This window comes from Oryzias latipes, chromosome 14, assembly GCF_002234675.1.
Source record: "Oryzias latipes chromosome 14, ASM223467v1".
In the NCBI taxonomy this organism is placed as follows: domain Eukaryota; kingdom Metazoa; phylum Chordata; class Actinopteri; order Beloniformes; family Adrianichthyidae; genus Oryzias; species Oryzias latipes.
In genome coordinates, this window is record NC_019872.2 from 15,358,655 (window position 1) to 15,380,570 (window position 21,916).

The following is a 21,916-nucleotide window of genomic DNA, read 5'->3' on the forward strand; positions in this document are numbered from 1 at the left end:
GAAATCTTTTCACCTTTATCCACCTTTGTCATGGTAGGAATAACACACCAATGTGAGGATGGGGTCATCTAAGATAGCACAAGGGTTAAAAAAGTCTTTGAACCTGTGAAAAAAATAAAAAGGGAGAAAAAATGAAACCCCAAAAACATTCATTTCCATTAGGTTGGTGAAACTGATTTTTTAAGTCTATCCTGTGACTCTGCTGTTGTACATTAAAGTGCTTTTGAAGGAGCCACAATCCCACTACTTTGTACGACATTAAAAAAAAGAAAACCCTTTCATAGTAAATGTACCTATACATGCATGCACATAAAACCTCAGACTTGTAGTTAATGTGTAAAACATTATTTAAAAAAAAGATTTAACAACTTGGTTAAAAAAACATTTAGGCCGTTGCCTCAGAATTTGCATCAACTCTCCCCCTTGTATGACTTTGACAGTGATTATACATGAGAACTGTCCTTCTCGGTGTCTTTCAGGAGGCTCTGCAGCAGAGACCTCTGCAGAACCTCGTCACATGACTCAGGAATCAGAAACTCCAGCAGCAGGTCACACATGCAGAAGATCAAATGCCTGCAAATGACATTATGAACAGGTCTGTTGGATCAGGAGTGTAATTTTTATGAGACAATAGGTGTCTGTGTGCATGGGTGGGTGCTGTAATTGTGAAGTAAGTTATTGAATTTTTTTTAGCTCTGATTGCAGCTGTTGCTCAAACTGTGACTCACTTGTTGATCTGATGGTCTTGTAGAGACCCCAGCATGGTCTCCAGGCTCATTTTATACTTTTCACAGCCCAACATTTCAGCAATAAACTCTGGTCAGACATGAAAAAAGATAAAGAAAAAACATATTTTGAAGATTTATAAACCACAAAACCAGTTCTTTACTCTACAGTCTGCATACCAGGAATCAGCTGCATCAGACAGTGCAAACACTGCTCTTTGGTTTCCTCTCTTTCTGCAGCACTTCGCTCCGGCTGGGGTTGGGCAGGAAGCATACCACCTGGCCACACAGCTTCCTGCAGCACCTGTAGGTAAATCACCCAGCACTGGGCACTGGTGAGGTGTGCAGTGCCTACTTCTAACCATCTGGAGAAAAAAATCAGAATTTGAGGTCATGAGAGCCATTTTGTTTTCTTATAATCAACAATGCTTGATAAACCACTTAATGTATGTACAGACTTGCAAGTTCAGGGCTTTACTGTTAAGATAAAATATCAAATAGAATGGATTCAATTTGAAAAAAGGATCAGTATCTTTTTAGGATTGTTAAATTCTGTAAATATTTCCACTCATTATCAACTCATCTGAGATGCTTCCAGCTATTATTGCTGCAAAAAAAACATTACTTTTGACATTTTTGTTGAGGGAACAGATCCAGTATTGTGTGATGTTTACTAGATTAAATAAATGCACTAAGAATGTCTTATTGACAGTAAACCATGGGAATGATTTTGTAATTACTAACAATAACAGGCTATATTGATTCCAATCCCATGTGGGCCCATTGTTTCCTGCGGGGTGGGTGCTATAAGAAAAGAGCTGAGAAAAAAATCTTACCTCTCAATAAAAGTCCCAAAGAGAAGTCTGATGGCTTTCTGAATGTTCTCAGTACACAACCAGCTCCACTGGTCCTTCATGAGCAGACACAAGATGTTCAAAGCAACATCTGCCACAGCTGTGTCTACAGAACAGACAGAAAATCCATCATTCAGGCTCTTCATTTAGACTGCATTCCCTTATAGGGGCTAGAAGGACTAGCTAACTGGACTTGGAGTTCTGCTGCAGCCAAGTGGTGAGGTTAGGCAACTTCATGTTGTTTGTAACCCTTATGCTATCCTAGGCCCTTTGTCATTGGGGATGACACAAGACAAAACAGTGCGCTAAACATTTTTTCTTCAATGATATGTGATCTTCACATGGTGTCAATGGATTACATGAAATCCTCTTAACCTTCATCTATCTGTGTCATGCTAGAGATAACACGTCAATGTAAGGATCGGGTCATCTGGACCCCATAGGATAGCACAAGGGTTAAGAGCTGCTACAGTAAGTACTGACACTATGGAAACTACTGATATCAACCTGTCCCATGAGTTCTCCCTGTCAGCTTGCTCTCTTTGCCATGCAGATCACTGCTCTGCCTGGTTGTTTCTGTCCCATTCAGCCCACAAAGAAGCCTTTCCTGCTCTCTGACAAAACTCTCCAGGCCGGACAGAGACATGCCGTTAAGAACCTGAACCAGTCACAAGAAAAATCAGCTCTGTGGTGAAACTGTCAGCCCTGCCCCGTGTCTTTTACCAAACACTTACAGAGCTGCCTTCACTGTAGCAGTACGTCACTTTAGGATGCAGATCAGGGATGTTGAGAGTTGGAGAAACTTTGCTTGGGAACAGTCTCCTGAAGAAAAAACAATGATTAACAAACATGTACAGTTGGAATTGGTTTGTTTACTGCTTCAGGGTTTTCTGCATCTCTGAAAATACTAGCTTCACGTGTTGCATTTGAATGAATGATTCTAAATGTTTTTCAAACACATTTAACTTGCAGCACAATGCAAACTGTGACTGAAAGAAGAGTGAAGCTTTCACCTGTACTTTCTGTTATCCATTGTCCTCCCCTCATTATCTCCTTCAACATCTTCTACTGGACTAAGAAGGTCAGGATGGGGAAAAGCTGTCCTCAGAGTGTCCAGAGCATTTTCCATCATCTATTTTTTGTGCAAATGTGGGAAAACCAAAGAGGTGAGACAAGCAGAAGAACAGAGTTTGCTTTTTTGTGAGGACACTCGAGTGGGCATCTTTTTCTCTACCTTATCAATCCTTGACTTGCTGAAAGGTTTCCTTCCAAAATATGTGCAAACATCCGAGTTGATACTCAGAAACTCCTGCATGTCTTCACTGTTGGCGGTCTCAGGAATGCTGCTTAATTGCTAAGAGGAGACAAAACTAGATCTCACAAAAAGACCATGTAAGTGTTTGACCACGCAGACAGGAGTTGTAGTCCAGATACATACTTTAAGAAAAGCATCCAGCTGACTTTTACGAGCTTCTACTTTGTCGCTGTCTGGACAGCCAAACTGGAGATCAGGGAACATCTTCTTTGGTCCTCTGATATCTGAGATCAACGAAAGAGTTTGAGAACGCTGTATCAGACCTGTAAACATGTGGGGGGAACATATTTCTTACTCTTGATTAATTTCTTCATTTCAGGCTTTTCCTCTAGACGCGTCTGCAAGTTAAGGAACTCGCTGTATCTGCGGTTGACAGTGTGACATGCAGCAGTTTGTCCTTTCCCAGCGCCATTTCCATCAGGTAACGTCTCAAACTGGAAATCAGAGGCAGATGGGCAACAGTTGATCAAGATTTCATATTGAAGAATCAATCAAGTGATAAATAGAAAGGAATGAGGGTGTTACCTTTATAGTGTAGAGGGTATAGGGGTGTGCGCCTGTGCTGCGCTGCTCACTCACACTGACAGTTCCAGATATCTGGATGGTCTGGATGTTCAAGGGGGCAGCTTGGTTGCTGGTGGCCTCAAAATTGAAGGGCGTTGAACAAAGCTTTTTTCTAAGAAAAGTTGGGCTTTTCTCTTGCGCTATACCTGCTGGCCACTGGAAGTCTTCTGGTACCACTGCTTTTGGTCCGAGATTTCGAAGAGGGGCGAGGCAACCAAAGGGTTCATCATCCTTCACAAGGAACAGGCTACAGAAGTTGGTGGGAGGACTGCATTCACAAAAACCTCCACTGGGGTCATCTTCTGAGTCTGAAGGAATAAGTGAGTCCATGGAGATTAATTTGGACATGGTTGAGTTGGAGCAGCAGTTCACATTGTAAGCTGGGTGCAGCCTTGCGTGGCAACTGGGAACTTTCTCAGTAGAAGTCCGACTGCTCTGGGACAAGTCCATAATGGAGAGGGATCTCTGACTCTTAACATCATCTGTCTCAGAAGTGTTTTTGTTGAAGAAACCAGCTTGATCATCAGAAGACGGAGACCTGCAGGTGGTCCAGGACTCCTGCTGTTTCTGGCACTTGTAGAAAGCATTGGCAGGGAGGTCCTCCTTGATTTTTTGAGGCTCTTTGGATTTGGTGAACAAATCTACTATGGTCTGATTAAGCCAGTCTGGATCCGATATTCTGCTTATCAGTGTTAAAAACACGTTGCACGTTATAAGCTCTGTAACCATGTAACCCCCAGTCCTGGTTTCCATCTGGGGGTACGGGACAAGAATATGCAACACAATGTTAACCAAAGCTCTGGAGTAGTTGAGTTCTGCAGTTGCATTGCTCACAGCTGGATGAGGGGACTCCACTTCACTGTAGAGCTGCCACAGATCAGCGCTCTCTCTCTGTGTTGACTGAATCTGTTTTACTGTCATGTAGCTCTGCAGGTGACACCCGTAGAGTTCCAGCAGCTGCTGAACCAATGCCTTTCGGTCCACTTTTTGAGCTCGTTCCTTTAGCTCCATCACTGAGTCCAGCATTGAGTTTCGCACCGCACGCTCGAACTCTCCCTCCACCTCGGGCAGCAGAGTCCGATACCACGACGACACAAAGTCGCGCACCGCTTTGTGAACGGCGCTGTGGATCTCATGGTTTAGCCTCCACTCCTGTTCAGGTGAATGCACAGGCGGGTTAATTTTACCCAGGGGCAAAAAGTGCTCCAAGTGGAGAAGACTGTTGGCATCCAAGGCGGCGCGGGACCCAAGCCAGCCACCAAAAACCACCAAGAGACTTGTGAAGATGCAAAGGAGCCAAACATTGACCAGGAGATGGAAGAGGACGACCCAAGCCAGCAGAGCTCCAAGTCCCAACAGCTTCCGCTGCCCAAATAACTCTGTTAGAGACCAATGAACAGAGCCCCTAGAGCAAGGCATTACAGATGCTGGGTGGATTCAATCCTGTAAACAAAGCATGTGTAAATCCAAGATAGTTATTTTTAATTACAAATACTGAACTGACATCATTTTCATGAGGTTATTTTTGAGTTCAGAATCAAATAATCCACCAGTAAATTTTTTTGTTTTTGTTTTTTAAGGATTCTGTGACAAAACAACAGCAGAATGTCCTTCTGTTAAACCTCTGAAACCACTGAAACTGAAACAATTGCAGCTATTTATGAAAGTCTATAAACAATATTGGTGGAAGGAAACCAAAAAGTCCCAACTGATCAAATCTTGTGCAAATTGTGGAGTTCTGCTGAAGCTCAGTGGTGATTCTGCTGTACTGCATGCTGTTTAAGTGGCTACAAGGACTCTGATACAGCACAGATATCATGCTAACTAGGCCTGCACAATGTACCGCAAATTTATCGTTATCGCAATATCCAGCTCTGCAATAGGCATATCGCAAAAGACTGCGAATATCGCAATAAATCGTAAACCCAAAATGTGTTAAAACAATCTTATGGCAGCTTGACGCTTTTAACGAATCAAATAAATCCCTTTATGCTTTGACCAATCAGATGGACGCCTTCCCAATGTTTACCAATCAGATGGAGGCCTATTATGTTAGATGTTTGTCACCTATGTCAATGAGGGTCATTTGGAGTATAATTTTAAACTGTTGCAATGAAATGGGAATTATGTTTTTGGCATTTTTCTATTTTTTCATATACCGCAAATTATATCGTTATCGCAATATTAATCTCTAATATCGCATATCGCAAGTTTTCCTCATATCGTGCAGCCCTAATGCTAACTAATAAAATATTTGTATGTATTCCATAAAAATATGAATAAGGGCATTCGAACAATACTTCCCCCTCAATTTTCTGTCTTTTTTTTGTTTTTTGGTTAAACAAAATCATGTCAATTTTTTTTATGGTGTTGTCCTTCATCTGATAAATCCTGATCCTCCTTAAAAATATACTTTCAGAAATGCACAAATAATTAATCAAAGAAACATAAATCAGCATGTCTACTCAAAGAAACCACAACGTTCTAAACTATGGGTACTCATAACAGTTTATGTTTTTTTTTTTTTTTAAACACACGTAAATCACAAGAGTTGCAGGTGCATCAGATGTCTTTCTAAATTGTTTTGGTCATTGTCATATTTTAAATTTGAATTTTTCAAAAATTCTGTTCCCATATATCCTAGGATTAGCATCTTGCTAACATGAGCACTCACTGTTGCAACAATACTTCTCTACTGCAGCTTATTTAACAATAATAAGCTCGGTCAACATGGGTGAAGAACAACAGCTCATTTATTACATATTTATCTCTGATATTAATTTCTACATACCTGAGGCTTACTGTACATGGACGACCATTAGCATGAATCCAATAGTGTCCTCCTGCAGGAACAGACAGGCTCTAATCCTCCAGCAAAGATTATCAGGAGAGACAAACACCGCCCATATGGACAGCTCTCTGAAAGAAATGCCTCACTTGACCTGCAGTAGTTAACTTACTTCTTTGTATAATAGAACAAAACAAGTTCTTTGCATTGACATAAAAAAATGTCAAATAGACTGGAATCTGTGTACAGACTAGAGGTCCAAATGTCAACAACACCACGAATAAAACATAAGACATACAGAAGAATAAAATGAAAGTGAAACATATTAAGGTTATTAGGTATAAAAAGGTGATTATACCACTTTCTCCAAATTGGGGACTATAACGAAAAGTGTCTGATGTTACCGACGGTTAGAATGATTTCCTTCTCTGACGCGTTAAGACATTAAACGTAACTATAAAAAAGATTACTTAGAAAAGCTTAAAGGGTGTTGCCTCCTACAACAAAGAACATCTCACTCATGTTGTACCATTGTGGTCTTTTTAATAAAATCCTGAAGACATCATTATATGCCACCTGCAGCCTCTGCATGCTAAATGCCCTGTAGTTAGCCCATAGTGTGCAGAACAGAAAAATATTAAAGAGTGTAATCAACAAAATCCAAATGCTAAAATTCTAAATTAGTTAAATATAAAATCTATTCCAGTGACAGCAATAGATTAAGTATACAAAAAAGTACAATTATAAAAACAAATAATTAAATTATTATTATTATTTTTTTTATCATTTTGCTATATTCCTTTATGGATACAGATGAGACATTTCAAAAACACCACATTGTATTGAATAAAATCATCATCCTGATGATTCTATGTATTATGATAAAAAATTTTTTTTAAACATTATTAGATAGCCTGGAATTTTCTTTAACCATAATTGGGGTTTTCACTCTGACTTGTTGAGACAGAGTGTAATCATGTAAGTGAACAGGAAGTAAGTAGTCCTCGGTCTGCGTCAGTGTACCGTGCAGGCCTGCCTAGAAAAGAGTCGAAGCTGCTGTGAGGGCTTATGTAACAGCTGAGCTCTGAAAGGACGCCCAGTCAAAGCTGGAAACGTTTGCGCGCTTGTGGTTCCAAACAGTGAGCGCAGAGAGCGCATCCATCCACCGTCATGCCACCTGATAAGCAGCAGAGTCCAGGTAAGGTGCTGACACTTTGCTTTACTATTCCTATTCTAACCATGAGAAGAAACTCACAGAGACATTTTGGCAACATTCGGAGAGAATAAATATGAATAATAAAACTCGATTAAATGTTTGTTCTCATAGATTCGTTTGTTATCTATCTGTAAATGCATAGAAGGAAGCAGTGCACACATGCGCGACATCTTTGACTCAATGATGAGCTACTGTGACACTAAGGGACAAAATGTTCCGCGGGTTCAGGGAAAAGTGTCAGGTTTCAATTTCACTGCCTACGATATATAAACGGCGTGGCGTTTAGTCAATGATAGCCTGCAACTACAGCAGCAGTTAAACGGCCATGCCATAAAAGCTGCTGCTGCGTTCACATGAGCTCCAATGATAACATTATACAAATAAGAATGGGTTGAGGGTTTCATTTATCTCCACCAATGCCATGCAGATTTACAGTAAACTGCATTTTCCAGTCCATTTACGCAAGAGTTGCGCACGCATGAAGTCTGAGTTTGAAGATGCAGCTTTCTGGTTTATCAAACTTTCTGCGGCCATGCTTTCATGCGCATTGCTGATTCACCTGCGGAAACCATCAAAACGCGAAAGAGATTTTTGAGTTTTAAAAATCCACCACCAAGAATGTATTTTTTAGAATGTGCAAAACATATGATTTTACTCTAATTCGCAGTAATAGCAAAGTAACAGCAAAATATAATAAACTTGGTCTTTAAACTAATTGTGTAATGATTGCAGGCATACTTCTAATAACGTTTTGATGTTGTGTTTTTGAGCCTTGGCTGCAGAAAGCACAGCTGCACATGATTTTTGTTTTGTTTTGCTCCACCCTCAGCCTAAAACTGGATTTGCTTCAAGTCACATTATGCTCTTGGCAGGCTTGAGGCAAACTTTTTTTTGTGTAAAATCTTGTGTAAGTTCATTGCTGTGCTGCTTATTGTTATCCTGCAAACTGCTCTTCTGATACATGAAGATATCGTTTTTGTAAGGAATTGTTGAAGCTTGGATGAGCATCAGAAAGCTTTAACTTTCAGTTGCTCTGATAAACAGAAATCCTGCATTGTTCTTACAAAAAACGGGTAAATGTTTACATTTGTTCAAACTTTTTAACACACAAAATAAATTTAAATAGGGGAAACTTCACGATGGACTTGGAAATGACTCCACATAAGGCTGTGTGGAAGTTTTACTGCCGCACAGTTTAGACAGGACTATTTGTTTGCCCTTGTGCTGCACACACTATGGACAGTGGATCTATTACCAGTTTATGTAAGAGGTGGGCTGTCCATGATGGATTGTGGGAGCAAGGTTACTGCTGACCTGACGGATTGCAGCTCGTGTACACAACGTGTTGGTCTTTCCCATTCTTTCTCAGAATGGCACATTTTGTAACCTCTGCAGCTTAACAAGTGCAGACGGGTTGCAGCAGTTGAAACAACAGCTGTCTTATGCATTTTTCTTTTTTATGTCAAAATTCACTTATAGTATACCCCCATTTAATAGCATATAAAATAAAATTGTACACACATTTAAAAGACTTGAACTGGTTAAAAGTTATTTACACAAACTGTTTAACGTCCCAATGTGTCATTTACGTAATACCAGTTGTTGCACAACTTTTGGTTTGGGAATAACAATTCAGAGTATTTTCAAAAAAGAGAAGAAGGGTATAATATTTTCCATGTGTCTGTGGTGTAGCTCTGGACAGATGTTCAGGAAAACATTGTAGCAGGGTCATGTTCCTCTCAAAGCTGTTGTTCTATAGTAAAATAAAATCTATCCACCATTCTGCTGAGGGAGAAGGAAAATGCAGTTTTTAACAACTGAAGTTAGTAGTTATCAAAGCAGCAACAACATCTGTAGATCAGTTTGCACTTAGGAAAAAATAAGAAGAAAAGTTGTTTTTATTTAAGTTAATTTTCTGTTTGTATCTGTCAAATTATAGCTAAATATGCAGCTAAATAAATGTAGCAATGTTGTCACTTACAAAACAAAATGTCTCCTTAGTCTCCTTTGATTATCTCATGAAACCCCTTTTTAAAAACATGTTTTGAAATTCAAAAAGTGAAGTTGATAGTTTTATTTATGCATTCATGTAGAAAACACATATTTTATACTTTTTAGAGGTGAAATTTATTTAAAAAACAATTTAAAAAATATATTTTTAAATAAGATTTTTAAATTAAAAACAAAGGTTGGATATTAAACCCGGAGGCATTTTGTTCAACAATAAACCAATATCAAACTTATTAAAAAAATGGTAGGAAGCAGCATCAATACGCTCACGACAAATCAGTTCAGGAAAATATTACTTCCTTTCGCTGAATATTAAAATTATAATAAAACCGTAATAGCTATAAAGCAGAAGAAATAAAAGAAGTGTTGCATATTATTCTCTTGGCACCCACATAACAGGGCTGTCCCACCGGCACAATGTCAGTAGACTTCACAGTACAGGTCAGGTCCGCTTATTACTCTTTCTCCATCTTAATTCCATCACTCTATTCTTCCTGAGGCAACACAAATACTTTTGTTTTCCAATATTTGTGGAGCAAAATTAACAATGTAAGCCTTTTTTTTTTTTTTTTTTGGAAAACCCTTTCATAATGTAAAGATATTTTTAGTAGTTTTACTAGTAGTAGTTTTATAACAGTTAAATGTTTTTGACAATTTTTGATCAAGTTTTACTTCAGGATTGGAATACATTCTTTATGTTTACTTATTTCTCTGTTTTTTTAGAAGGGCATCCTCTACAATTCCATTACTTTTACCATTTCAAAGTTTATATTATATAACACATACAAGTCTGATGTTTATTTTATATTTGGTTGCCTAAAATTGGTGCCTCCATTGATTTTTGTGTTTTCAAATGACATGTCTTGTTTTAAGATTACAAACTTACGATAAACAAAGTCTTAAGTGTAGCATCCTTGTTTCAGGATTTAAAAAAACATATCCATAATAAGAAAACTACATTGCTTTTAAAGAAAAAAATAGCATCACATCTAATGTCAAATGTATTTAGGTGATGCATAATTACATTGGTTGGTGTGCAGTAGAGAAGGAAGAAAAGCACAATCCCAGAATTTAAAAATACTCTATAGCTGTCTGGGTAGGTAATTAAACACAGAGGGAAAAAGCTGAAAACTATAGACACGGCTGTTCAACTGAACCTACTTAAATCGATTTGATAAAATGGTTAAACGCAATATCAACCTTTACATGCTGACCTAAAAGGAAAAACTAATCTTGGGTTTGAAATATCTATTGTGTTAAAAAAATAGGGGTAAAATTAATAGTCTGCCTATGATTCAATCTTTGCACCCAATGTGTTTGTTGCAGATCAAGCCACAACTATTGACAATGAAAAAACAAAGAAGCACAGCCTTACAGCAGTTAAGGGACTAGAGACGATCGCCCCTCTCGTTCGCACTGTTGAAGAAACCCCTGAGCCGATCCCTACCACCATAGAAGGAACCATCCCCTCCTGGATCAATGGCTTGTTCCTTCGAAATGGCCCTGGAAAGTTTGAGTTTGGAAATACATAGTAAGTCAGAACCCTTTGTGGCACTAACAAAAAGTTTTTCCCTCTCCAAACAAATTCAAGCTTAAAGCTTGTATTTCCTGGCAGCTACAACCACTGGTTTGACGGGATGGCAATGCTTCACCAGTTTAAGATCCAGAAAGGCGATGTGACGTACATGAGTCGGTTTCTGCAGAGTGACACCTACAAAAAAAACAGTGAAAGGGACCGTATAGTGATGTCAGAATTTGGTACCTTGGCCATGCCTGATCCATGCAAGAACTTCTTCCAGAGGTTCCTATCTCGCTTTGAAATGATAGGTAAGTTGGAAAAACATTTATCAAGTGAATGTGACTGTATCTTTGAAGAAGAAAAAAAGGCAACACATTTAAGCCAACTTCTTTAAAAAAAAAAACTTCAACGAGTACAAGGTGTAAATTATGTCTGAATGACTGTTAACAGTTAAAAAAAAAACAGTTATTTTTTTTGTCACAACAGAACCTACAGACAATGCAAGTGTGAGTTTTGTGAAGTACAAAGGTGACTTCTATGTCAGCACAGAGACCAATTTCATGCACAAAGTGAACCTGGAGAACCTGGATACTCTGGAAAAGGTATTACAGCAGCTGTCCTAAAATCTGCTATCACTAAAATGAGCACAACTGGTAGTACTGTTGGGTCAAATTCACACGGAACATTTTAGATACAGCTGCTTATAGTTGGGTCAAATGTCTGATAAACCAACCTTATTGGAGCAGCCAGGGTCTATTTAACCTGCTGAAGTGATAAGTATCCAGCTGTGTTAACAGCAAACCCAAGTTGCGTGTCAGGGACGTCCAGTTTCAATGTTAGGTCAATGCTAGTTCACTTTTCTAACCACAATCCCCATTGTTCAACTTTTTCTACCAGCTTGCAACTTAATAGTGTTCCTGCTGTCTCTCTCATTTACAGACCTGCTCTATCCTAATCCTTCTGGTTTTAAATCCTTTCCTCTTTTTCAATGTTTGTTTCAACTGTTTCCTCTGCTTCTAAAATAAATCCTTGTGTCATCCACAAATAGGATGGTCCAGATAAATTTTTGATGTACTCATGTTCTGATTACTTTTAAAAGTCTACACACAGGCCCTTCTATATCAACACTTTATGAGGTTTTGCCAGGCTTACTGCTGCTATCTAATTCCAAATCAGCTTATGTATTTTTTTTGGAAAAATGGTAAAACATGTGGATATAGCACCTAATAATAAAACTATTGTTCCCTTCTGCTTTGCAGGTTGATTGGAGCAAATTCATTGCTGTAAATGGAGCCACTGCTCATCCACACTATGATCCAGATGGCACAACCTACAATATGGGCAACTCCTATGGAAGAAAGGGTAAAAAAAAAAGGTTTACTATCTCTGAACATTTGTCCTCTTTTCAGATTCTCTTTTAGAGCAAACTTTGGTTGAACTCCTTTGGTGATGTCCTGGTTGTTTCAGGAGCCTTGTACAACATAATCAAAGTCCCTCCTGAGAAAGCTGACATCAAAGAGACTCTGCAAGGAGCTGAAGTCCTCTGTTCCATCTCCCCTGCAAACAAATCCCATCCCTCTTACTATCACAGCTTTGGTAAGACACAGTTCCTCCAAATCACTTGTTATTTTTTTTTAACTAGCTTGCTTCTTTCAACTAAAATACTCCTTCTTCTGCTTCCAGCCATGTCTGAGAACTATGTTGTGTTTATCGAGCAACCAGTTAAGATGGACCTGCTAAAGATAGTCACATGCAACATCAGAGGAAAAGCTTTGAGTCAGGGCATCTACTGGGATTCCAATCAGGAAACGGTCTTCCATCTTGTTGACAAGCACACAGGCAAGGTAGGATGTTGTTCACATGGCCAGCGATGAAAATGCTTGAATTAGAAAAGTCTGACCAATGGGACCAATGGGTTCACAAGATACACAGCATTTTGTATTCAATCCTGCAGGTCAGCCCAGTGAAGTACTACACCAAAGCCATATCAACCTTTCATCAGATCAACGCCTTTGAAGAGGATGGATTCCTGATGATTGACCTGTGCTGTGCAGATGGTGGCCAAGCTATCAGCAACTACCTCATTCAGAACTTACGCAAGACAGGAGAAGCACTGGATGAAGTCAGTGTCATTAAGTCAGGGTTGAGAAAAGACACACTGATTGACTATCCATCCAAATGATGTGATGCTGCACTGCTTCTATTTTAGGTGTACAACACCACAGAAAGGTCGTTCCCTCGCCGCTTTGTCCTTCCTCTAAATTTGACCAGTGAAACACCAACCAACCAGAACTTGAACACCCGGCCATTCAGTAAAGCCTCCTGCACCAAAATCAGCCCTGATAAGGTAAATCTGCTTCAGCCTAAAAAAAATTAACCTAGGAAAACTTTGACCAGTGTCTTTTGGTTCCATCAATGTTTATTTGTATTGTTACTGCACTTCTTTCATTCTTTACTTGATATAAACATTTGTTTGCCTTGTTTTCCTCAATGCAATTCTTTAAATCAAATCAAATAAAACTTTATTAACATATCACATTTCCTATAAAACATAACACAAAGTGCTTTACATTAAAACAAACAAAAAAAAATAATGTAAAAACAAGCACGAAAATTAAAATAGAGCCCCCTCCCCAGACCTACTCTTTCCACCCCTTTCACACCTCCCACCCCCTAACTGATGGGGATAGACAACTGGAAAAAGGCTGAGCACGAAAGCAAAATATTGGTTGTTTAAAACGCTAATATTTGTGACCTCCCTCTCTGTGAATAACTGCACAGCCAGCCAAATGCAGCATCACAGGCGGGGACCGCTCCACCACAGCTAAGTAGTGACGCAGGTCCCCATCTGGAGCTGCAGTGACTGAACAGCCGACCCAGAGGCAGAGGTCCCAAATGAGGAAGCTCTGGAAATGATAATTAAAAAGTGAACATACTGATAAAAGCAATAAACAAACACAATAAAACATTTAAATAATAAATATTAAAATAAATCATTAATAATCTATTGTAAATACATACAACAAGACAAAATAGACAAATAAATACAAAATAAAATAAACAAATAAAAAATAAAATAACAAAAGTATTGTTTAGTTTAACCCAGGCTAAAAATATGGGGCTTGAGCCTTTTCTTACAAACAACTATGCTCTCTGGGGCTCTCTGGGGTCCTCTGGCAGACTGTTTCATAAATGAGGGCCATGGTGCTGTAAAGATGCCTCTCCGTAGGGTTTGGTTTTTGATTTGATTTGAATCCAATACTCCTGGTCTTGGTGAGAACTTGTGTATCAGAGTTCTGGAGAAGCTGAAGGTTCTTAATGGAAGACCAGCAAGCAGGGAGTTACAATAATCAATTTTACTGATGATGAAAGCATGCATTAGCATCTCCATATTAGCAAGAGAGAGTAATGGGCGGACCCTAGCCAGATTTCTAAGATGATAAAAACCAGTTTTAACCACATTTTATATATTTGGGATAAAAGTTAGCTTAGAGCAAAAAATCATGCCCAGGTTTCTGACTGTTTCTAAATGGCTTAACCAAAGTTCTTTTAGCTTCAAAAATCGTTTTCCTCTCTTAGCATCAGCACTGATTTTGCTTTATTTAATTTTGGTTTTTCCTGGTTGAGTTGCAGAAAATTATTTACCATACATGATTTCACATATAAAATACAGTTACAAAGTGCTTCTATTGGCCTTGTGTCACCAGGAGACATAGCTATGTACAGCTGGGTATCATCAGCATAACTATGAAAGCTGATGTTGTGATGTCAGATGACTTTCCCCAGTGGAAGCATGTAATTGTTAAAAAGCAAGGGGCCGAGGATGGAACCTTGAGGCACACCACATTTGTTTTCATGGACTTTAGAAAATTGTGTATCCATGTTTAACATAAAGTTTATCTCCATAAGACATGGTTTGAAACACTTGAAACACTCCCTAAAAGGCCAAGACTTTTTAGTCTGTTTAAAAGGCTCAGTTGATCAACAGTATCAAAAGCAGCACTCAGATCTAGTAGAACTAACACTCAGATCTGACTCTTCTGTGGGGCTCAGACTGCTTTCTATCCATTCAGTTGACAGACTCCATCTGCCATCTCCTGCTGCTCTATGCTGAATCCAGGAAGTAGTTTGTATCATTTCAAAGCTAGAATAGACAGATGCCTCTCACTTCCTTGCTATCTGGCCCATGAATAAATTCAAAAGTTTCATGAGCTGCTCCAGAGCTTCATTACAATATGTTGCTTGTACATCAAACTGTTGGTTTTGGAGACTTCTCCACATTACATTCAACTGGTTGGATCAGGTGTGTTTTCCCAATAAGAACCTGCAAGCATTAGAAACTAAGAACACCGGCATTCAGAATTGCATCCTGACTGTTGTGATTTGAAGCACTTTCTTCAACTTAACCTGAGACTGCATTCCTGTAGATTCTCAGGGGGCTACAAGGGTAAAAATGTTTGTAACCATATCCAGTTCATTACTTTTTTATGATCTCTTTGTCTTCAGGTTTTCTGTCAGCATGAGGATCTCCATGGTGATGACTTGCATGAGTACGGTGGCCTGGAGTTCCCGCAGATCAACTACAGTCGATGTAACACCAAACCATATCGGTACTTCTATGGATGTGGCTTTAGACACATGGTGGGCGACTCTCTTCTCAAGGTGGACCTGCAGGACAAGACTTTGAAGGTATGTGGGGGAAGAACACAACTCCCTTCAGGTGTCATGTAGTCTGTGTCACATAAAGGCTAGAAGAGTTAAGGTAACTTAAAATAGACTCAAATGCTAAAAACTTTAGTTTAGTTTAGAATAAAAATTTGAAATGGGATGAAAAAAATAGATTTTTATTGTTTTGTAGAGTATATTTACAAAGAAGCTGGTGATATTTTACCCTTGAACATGACTCCATCGACTTTTTTTACTCCAAGAGTTGTGATTTATTAATGTGTTGTTGGTTTTTTGGACTCCCAGATCATAAGTGCTTAAATTCACAGAGATATTTGGAGCAAACAGTGACAATGCAGACCAACATCAGTGCCCCCCTATCCCTCTTTATCTACAACCAATTCAAATTGTGCTTTAGCCTGGCCAACCATAAATGCAACCTGATCACATGACCAGGGGCCGTCAGCATCAGAGGTGCCAAATCATGCCAATGAAACATGCAAGAGATGCAAAAAATGTGCAGAAAAAGGCTGACTTGCACAAATGAGCTACTTTGACAGTTTAGTCGTAAATTATATCAGTCCACCTTATGGTGACTGATGAGTTCCTGCTTTTCTACTGAAACGCTTCCTTGAGCTTCCATTATTGGCTAGTTGTTTATTGCCATTAGGGTTGTGCCGATGGACGATGGTGATGGCTGACTGACAGGCTGCTGTAGTGCTGTTGGCCCCCTGGACCCCTCAGATGCTCCGTTCATTAGAGATCTTGGGGTAAACCTTGACAGACATTTTAAATTTGACAGGCAGGTCAGTGTTGTAGTCCAGTCTAGTTTTTATCACTTGAGGCTAATTAGCAAAGTCAAGCCATATCTTCCTCCTCACGCTTTGCAACAAGTGATTCATGCTTTGATCTTTTCCAGACTGGACTACTGTAACTCTCTCTACAGTGGTATAGATCAGTCTCTGCTCCGCCGCCTCCAGCTGGTTCAAAATTCAGCGGCCCGCCTGTTAACGGGGACCAGACGGTGTGAGCATATAACACCGATATTACGCTCACTTCATTGGCTGCCTGTGTCTTTTAGAATTACTTTTAAGATTTTGCTTTTGGTTTTTAAATGTCTGAATGGTCTGGCACCTCAGTATCTTTCTGAGCTTCTGCATGTTTATCGTCCTTGTCGAGTCCTTAGGTCTGAAGATCAAATGCTTTTAGCGGTTCCCAGGACTCGGCTTGTGACTCGGGGAGACAGAGCCTTTTCAGTTGCAGGTCCTAAACTCTGGAATGCTCTCCCTTTTTCTGTGAGGTCTGCCAGAACTGTCAGTAATTTTAAGACTCTTTTAAAAACACATCTTTTTACTCAGGCTTTTAACTCCAGTGAGCATATCTAGTGGGCCAGCTTGTTCATTGTTCATTTTATTAATCTTATTCTTTTATTGTTTTATTGCTTTTATTGTTCAATTGATTTTATTGTTTTATTCCTATTGTTTCTTTATTGCATCGTATTGTTTGTGATTTTAGTTGATTTTATGTTAAGCACTTTGGTTGCCTTGGCTTTTATAAGTGCTATACAAATAATAAATTGATTGATTGATTGATTTGATTGACTGACATCACGATGGAGAGACACCATCTTGATGCAACGCCCCCACCACGCTGCGAGTCGACACCACAAACCGCGGTTACATGTGCAAAAAATCTTGATCGGATCAATGGTCGGATTAGAATTCAACCGTGTTCATGGGCCCAGAAAAATGTTTTCAGAATATAACAAACGTTGACATGGCTCACACTTCCGGTCGGAATAAATCATTCGCACATGCACAGTAGTGTTTGAAATACCGGAGGAGAAAATTAGTTCCGCTGAGAAGCTACATACATAGATATCTGACAGCTCTGTAATATACAAGACGATATTCTAAACGTGCTTTTATTACTGTTACGGTTATTATGAAGCGCCTGTTCGCTCATCATTTTAATTTAAATCTGTGTGGTCAGTGCTTTTTCTGTTGAAGAACAGAGCCGGAAGAAGCCAGGTCTAGGAGAGGCTAACACGCGCTAACAACATTAGCCTTTGATGAACATAAAATCCATGCGGGAAATGCTGCATCTAAATATGTGGGAATAACATCAGCCTTTATTTTGTCTGGAGACGACTGGAAACACAAATGTGTTTGTTTGACCGGTTTCTAAGGACTGAGCGACATTTCTGCTTTGAACAGCTCACACACCGCCGTCGGAGCTCTGCCCGGACACACACTTTTATCGGAAGACCCGGTTCTCCTGAGTTCGGTAGCTCGTTCACCTAGAGCTGCGGGACGGATCGCAGTCCGAAGTCTCCCACACACGTAACAAAGCATCCTCCCTTCCCCTCAAACATAAAGTCCATCTGCTCTGCTCAGAGACACGGTCGCTCGGTCCACCGCTCCACTTGACTAATCAAGAGCAGGAGCGGACTACTTCTTTTCTATTTTGTTTGTTATTTTCTTATTTTTTTTGTAAAAGTCACTTCCCTCAGTTTATACTGGATCATCGTGGATAAGTCATTAGTTGGGAAATAAAATAAATAAAGTAATAAAATGAAATGCCGAATAATAATTATATAATAAAGAAAAATTCAAAATACACCCCCCCCCATTGATATCATCTTCCATCCCAATGGTTTACTGCAAACCATCAACCAACCTTCAAACCTTCATTGCCATTGTGCTGAAGTTGAGTTCAAGTCTTAAAGAGTGTTATTTACTTGGGTTTATATCACTTAAAAGATCTGGTAGAAAAGGTGTAAATATATTGTTAAAGGGACTCCAAGGCTGCGTGGCCAGGAGCCTCCTGGGGATCTTCATTTTGTAAATGTCTGCAAATATAAATGTTAACTGAAAACAAAAGGTCTTAACTTTTGTCAACATCTGCTGGAGTGGGAAGAAATATTTTTAGCAACATCTGAAAAGTCTGAGGTTTCTTTAGTCTGAATTTAGCTTTAAAAGAGCTACAATCACAGAAACAAGTCCACTAAGGAATATATTTATATTTCATTTATATATATATATATGTATATTTTAATGTGTATCGTTTTTATTTTTAATCATAAAAATAGGGGCATTGTAATTTTGTCATTTGCAAGTAAGTTTCCTCTGCCACTAATTAATTTTTTGTTATATTTAGACACATTTTTTTCTTAACGATATATTTACAGTACATGAGCTTCATAACTGCACTTTTTAACTTAGCAGGGGGTTCAATAACTGAAATGACGAGCTGTAATTTGAAAATCTGGAAAATTGCAGGTGTGGCAGCTAAAGGGTTTCTATCCATCTGAGCCCATTTTCGTGCCATCACCTGAGGCAGTGGAAGAGGACGAGGGAGTCATCCTGTCTGTGGTTCTCACGCCCTCACAGGTATTTGTAATAAGCCTAATGTCAATGAGAAAGTGATAACAAAATAAGATTTCTCATCAGGATAAATGAGTCTTTTAACTATAGAGTATGTGAATGTTTGTCAGGTTGGCACAGAGCTTTCTGCAAATTTCTAGATGTGCATTTTGTGCTAAACGAGTATTCTACCTTTTCCCTTTGAAGACAAAAGCTTTGTTGGTGATGGTTGCAGAGCCTGTGTCTCATGCAAAAAGGGGCCCTACAAAAGCAAAAGCTCGCTGACCCTTTTTTTGTTTATGAACTCAGTGGTTGTTAATACTGACGAGCAATTTTCCCTTCAGGATAAAGGAACTTTCCTCCTGGTTTTGGATGCAAAAACATTCGAGGAGGTGGGAAGAGCCAACGTGCCTATTAACATCCCTTACGGCTTCCATGGCATCTTCACTGCCACATCATGAAACTGTTCGGGCATTCCTAAAAGTATTCTCATAAAGAACACAGTATTTTATCTTGAAGAAATAACCACTATATTTCTGCTGCATTTCCAGCTAAATAGGATGCAGTGATGAGCTGCTGCTTTTTAAACTGAATTCAAAAATAGCCTTTGTCTTGCTTTAATTTGACAGAATAGCCTTTGTCTTACTTTAATTTGACAAGTCGTCGTTGACAACATATTAAAGATGCCAAAGTTTTAGGTTCATATTACAAAGATTTAACTTTCAAATTAAGTATTTTTATGATTAATACTCTTGCATTGAATTTGTCCTTTTTTTTACAATTTTGTTGTATTTTTACATTCCCAATAAAATGTTATCAAAATACGTGTGATGTAAAATACTTTTTACTTGCTTTCTCGAGTATTCATTTACTGCTACAACCATTAACATTAATATAAATATAAAGAAAAAAAGATGTTTATATGGCATTTATTACTTAATAATAAAATTAGAATTTAACATTCAATGTCTGAATTCTGACATTGGGTTGAGCTACTTCAAATTTTTATGTAAGAATCTTTTTTTTTTTTCATTAAGAGGTAGAGTAACTTTCAAAGAGGAAAAATAATAATTTCCTCTGAGGGGAATGTTAAAATAGACCCTTTACAAGTATTTCACTCACAAAGTTATACCAAAATTTAATTAACCAATATATTTATAAATATGTAGATATATATGTCATATAAATATGTCATTTGTAGTTCTACTGTTGAAGCTTTAGTAAACCACTATACTTGGTAAGTTAGTGACTTTTATTTTATTGGCATCTGGAAAACAGTCAAAATGTATTGTTTGGCATTTTATTAATTTTTGAAAGATAAACAATTAATTAAAAAGTACAGATTTTTAAACTTGAAAACAAATTATGTGCTATATGATTTGGGACCAGTCTCCCAGACAATTTAATGTATGTGAACATGTATGTGAACATTTAGGTCTTTATACAGGCAAAAAGGTATAAAAACAATGCACAGGCTCAGGGTGAGTTTTACTCAGTACAAAGTGAGAGTGGGAGGTGTAACCAGGAAGAGTCTTCTAATTGCAGAAGAAGACAACAGGAAAGGAACCACAGTTAAAAGAAAAAAAAAGAAAAAAACACATAAAGAATCCCCTTTTTTGTTTTAAACAGTCAATTCCACATATATCCACTAGAGGTCAGTGTTCAACAGTTTTTTGTGTTGTGGACGTTTGCAGTCTGGTCAGACTATACATGCGTCCATATTAGTAATTGTCTAAAAAAATAAAAAATTATAAAAAAGCACGTGTGCATTTGAAAATAAAAATGTAAAATAAAATAAAAATAAAAATTACTAGATGGGCACTGCTGCAGTCCTTCTGGGATGAGGAGTGCTCTTCTGATCCTTTCATATAACTGAACAAAGAGTTTTAGGCGAGGGGGGCATCTTTAAAAGAGGCACACTCTAAAAGGGGCAACCCGGCTAAAAGAGGCATCAAACCATGTGATCCTCCGACAAGGGGACCACCTGAAACCATGGGCCCACCCTGCCTCCCAAACACTCAGCAAACACTGGAGGGACCTGGAGCTCAACCTCAGATGTGTTTTTCCGTTGTATGTGACCTTAAGAACTACATTTTGGGGACACTTAAGACAGCTTAAAGAGAAAAAAAAGGTAAGATGGAGAAAAAAAAGGTAAAAATATAATGCCAATGTTTAGAAAACAAAAATATGGGAAAAGGAAAGAACAAAAAAGGCGCATTAAAAACATTAATTTGGAACAATGAAAGACAAAAAGAAAGGAAGAAAGAAGCAGCTCCTCTTGCACTATTTATTTGGGCTGCGTGTGTGGCCAGAAAACAGATGCGAGTTTCTATGGTCGGGTTAACAAAGGACAGAAAGGAAACAAAACAAAACTGTGTGTGTGTGTTTCACAAAGGCAGTTAAAGCAACACAAACTCAACTTTTTGAAAAGGACACTAAATGAAACAGTTTTTTGCTAGAACAATTCAAATAATTGCTGATGCTTTCAGCTGAGGCTGCAGGTGATGCTTCAGTACCATTTCTTTTCTAAAGAAAAAAAAGAATTAAAAAATGTCAACGGTGTTGCTGACTAATGTTTTTGTTCAAGCTGAAGTTTTTAGTCTCCCATTGAGTTCTCATCCATGGTGTGAGATTTTTGCCCATATTAGCAAACATGTTAGCAAATACGGCATCATTTCACAAAACAAAATCCAAAAACAAAATCCAAACTGAAGGACGTAAAGGAAAAAAACACTTACAATTTTCCGAATTTTTAAGCAGTTATGGAACTGCTGCTTAAACAACAAAAAGCTTAAACTTTTAAATCCATTTGAGTCAAGAACTTTATGAGTCTTGCAGAATGTCCGTATCCAGTTCATGTCTCAATTTGCTTGAAATGATTTTTTTTCTTCTTTT

The 21,916-nt window shown here is 38.5% G+C and overlaps 2 protein-coding genes across 2 annotated transcripts; one reads left to right on the top strand and one right to left on the bottom strand.

The window, feature by feature from the left end:
* Positions 1 to 329: 329 nt before the first annotated feature.
* Positions 330 to 6,837, bottom strand: LOC101175016 (sorting nexin-19-like). Its single transcript, XM_004076394.4, has 12 exons — positions 6,250 to 6,837; positions 3,420 to 4,901; positions 3,190 to 3,328; positions 3,018 to 3,118; positions 2,814 to 2,933; positions 2,593 to 2,711; positions 2,314 to 2,401; positions 2,087 to 2,237; positions 1,562 to 1,685; positions 906 to 1,090; positions 729 to 816; positions 330 to 573 (listed from the first exon to the last, which is right to left on the bottom strand). The coding sequence occupies exons 2-12, from the start codon at positions 4,875 to 4,877 to the stop codon at positions 444 to 446; spliced, it is 2,703 nt and encodes a 900-aa protein (XP_004076442.1). The 5' UTR covers positions 4,878 to 4,901; positions 6,250 to 6,837; the 3' UTR covers positions 330 to 443.
* Positions 6,838 to 7,265: 428 nt separating this feature from the next.
* LOC101159767 (beta,beta-carotene 9',10'-oxygenase) lies at positions 7,266 to 19,845 on the top strand. The gene is made up of 12 exons (XM_004076331.3): positions 7,266 to 7,444; positions 10,799 to 11,003; positions 11,088 to 11,299; positions 11,478 to 11,593; positions 12,251 to 12,353; positions 12,459 to 12,587; positions 12,675 to 12,835; positions 12,946 to 13,113; positions 13,201 to 13,338; positions 15,498 to 15,680; positions 18,938 to 19,048; positions 19,366 to 19,845. Exons 1-12 carry the CDS (start codon positions 7,417 to 7,419, stop codon positions 19,480 to 19,482), a joined length of 1,671 nt encoding a protein of 556 aa, XP_004076379.1. The 5' UTR covers positions 7,266 to 7,416; the 3' UTR covers positions 19,483 to 19,845.
* Positions 19,846 to 21,916: the final 2,071 nt, after the last annotated feature.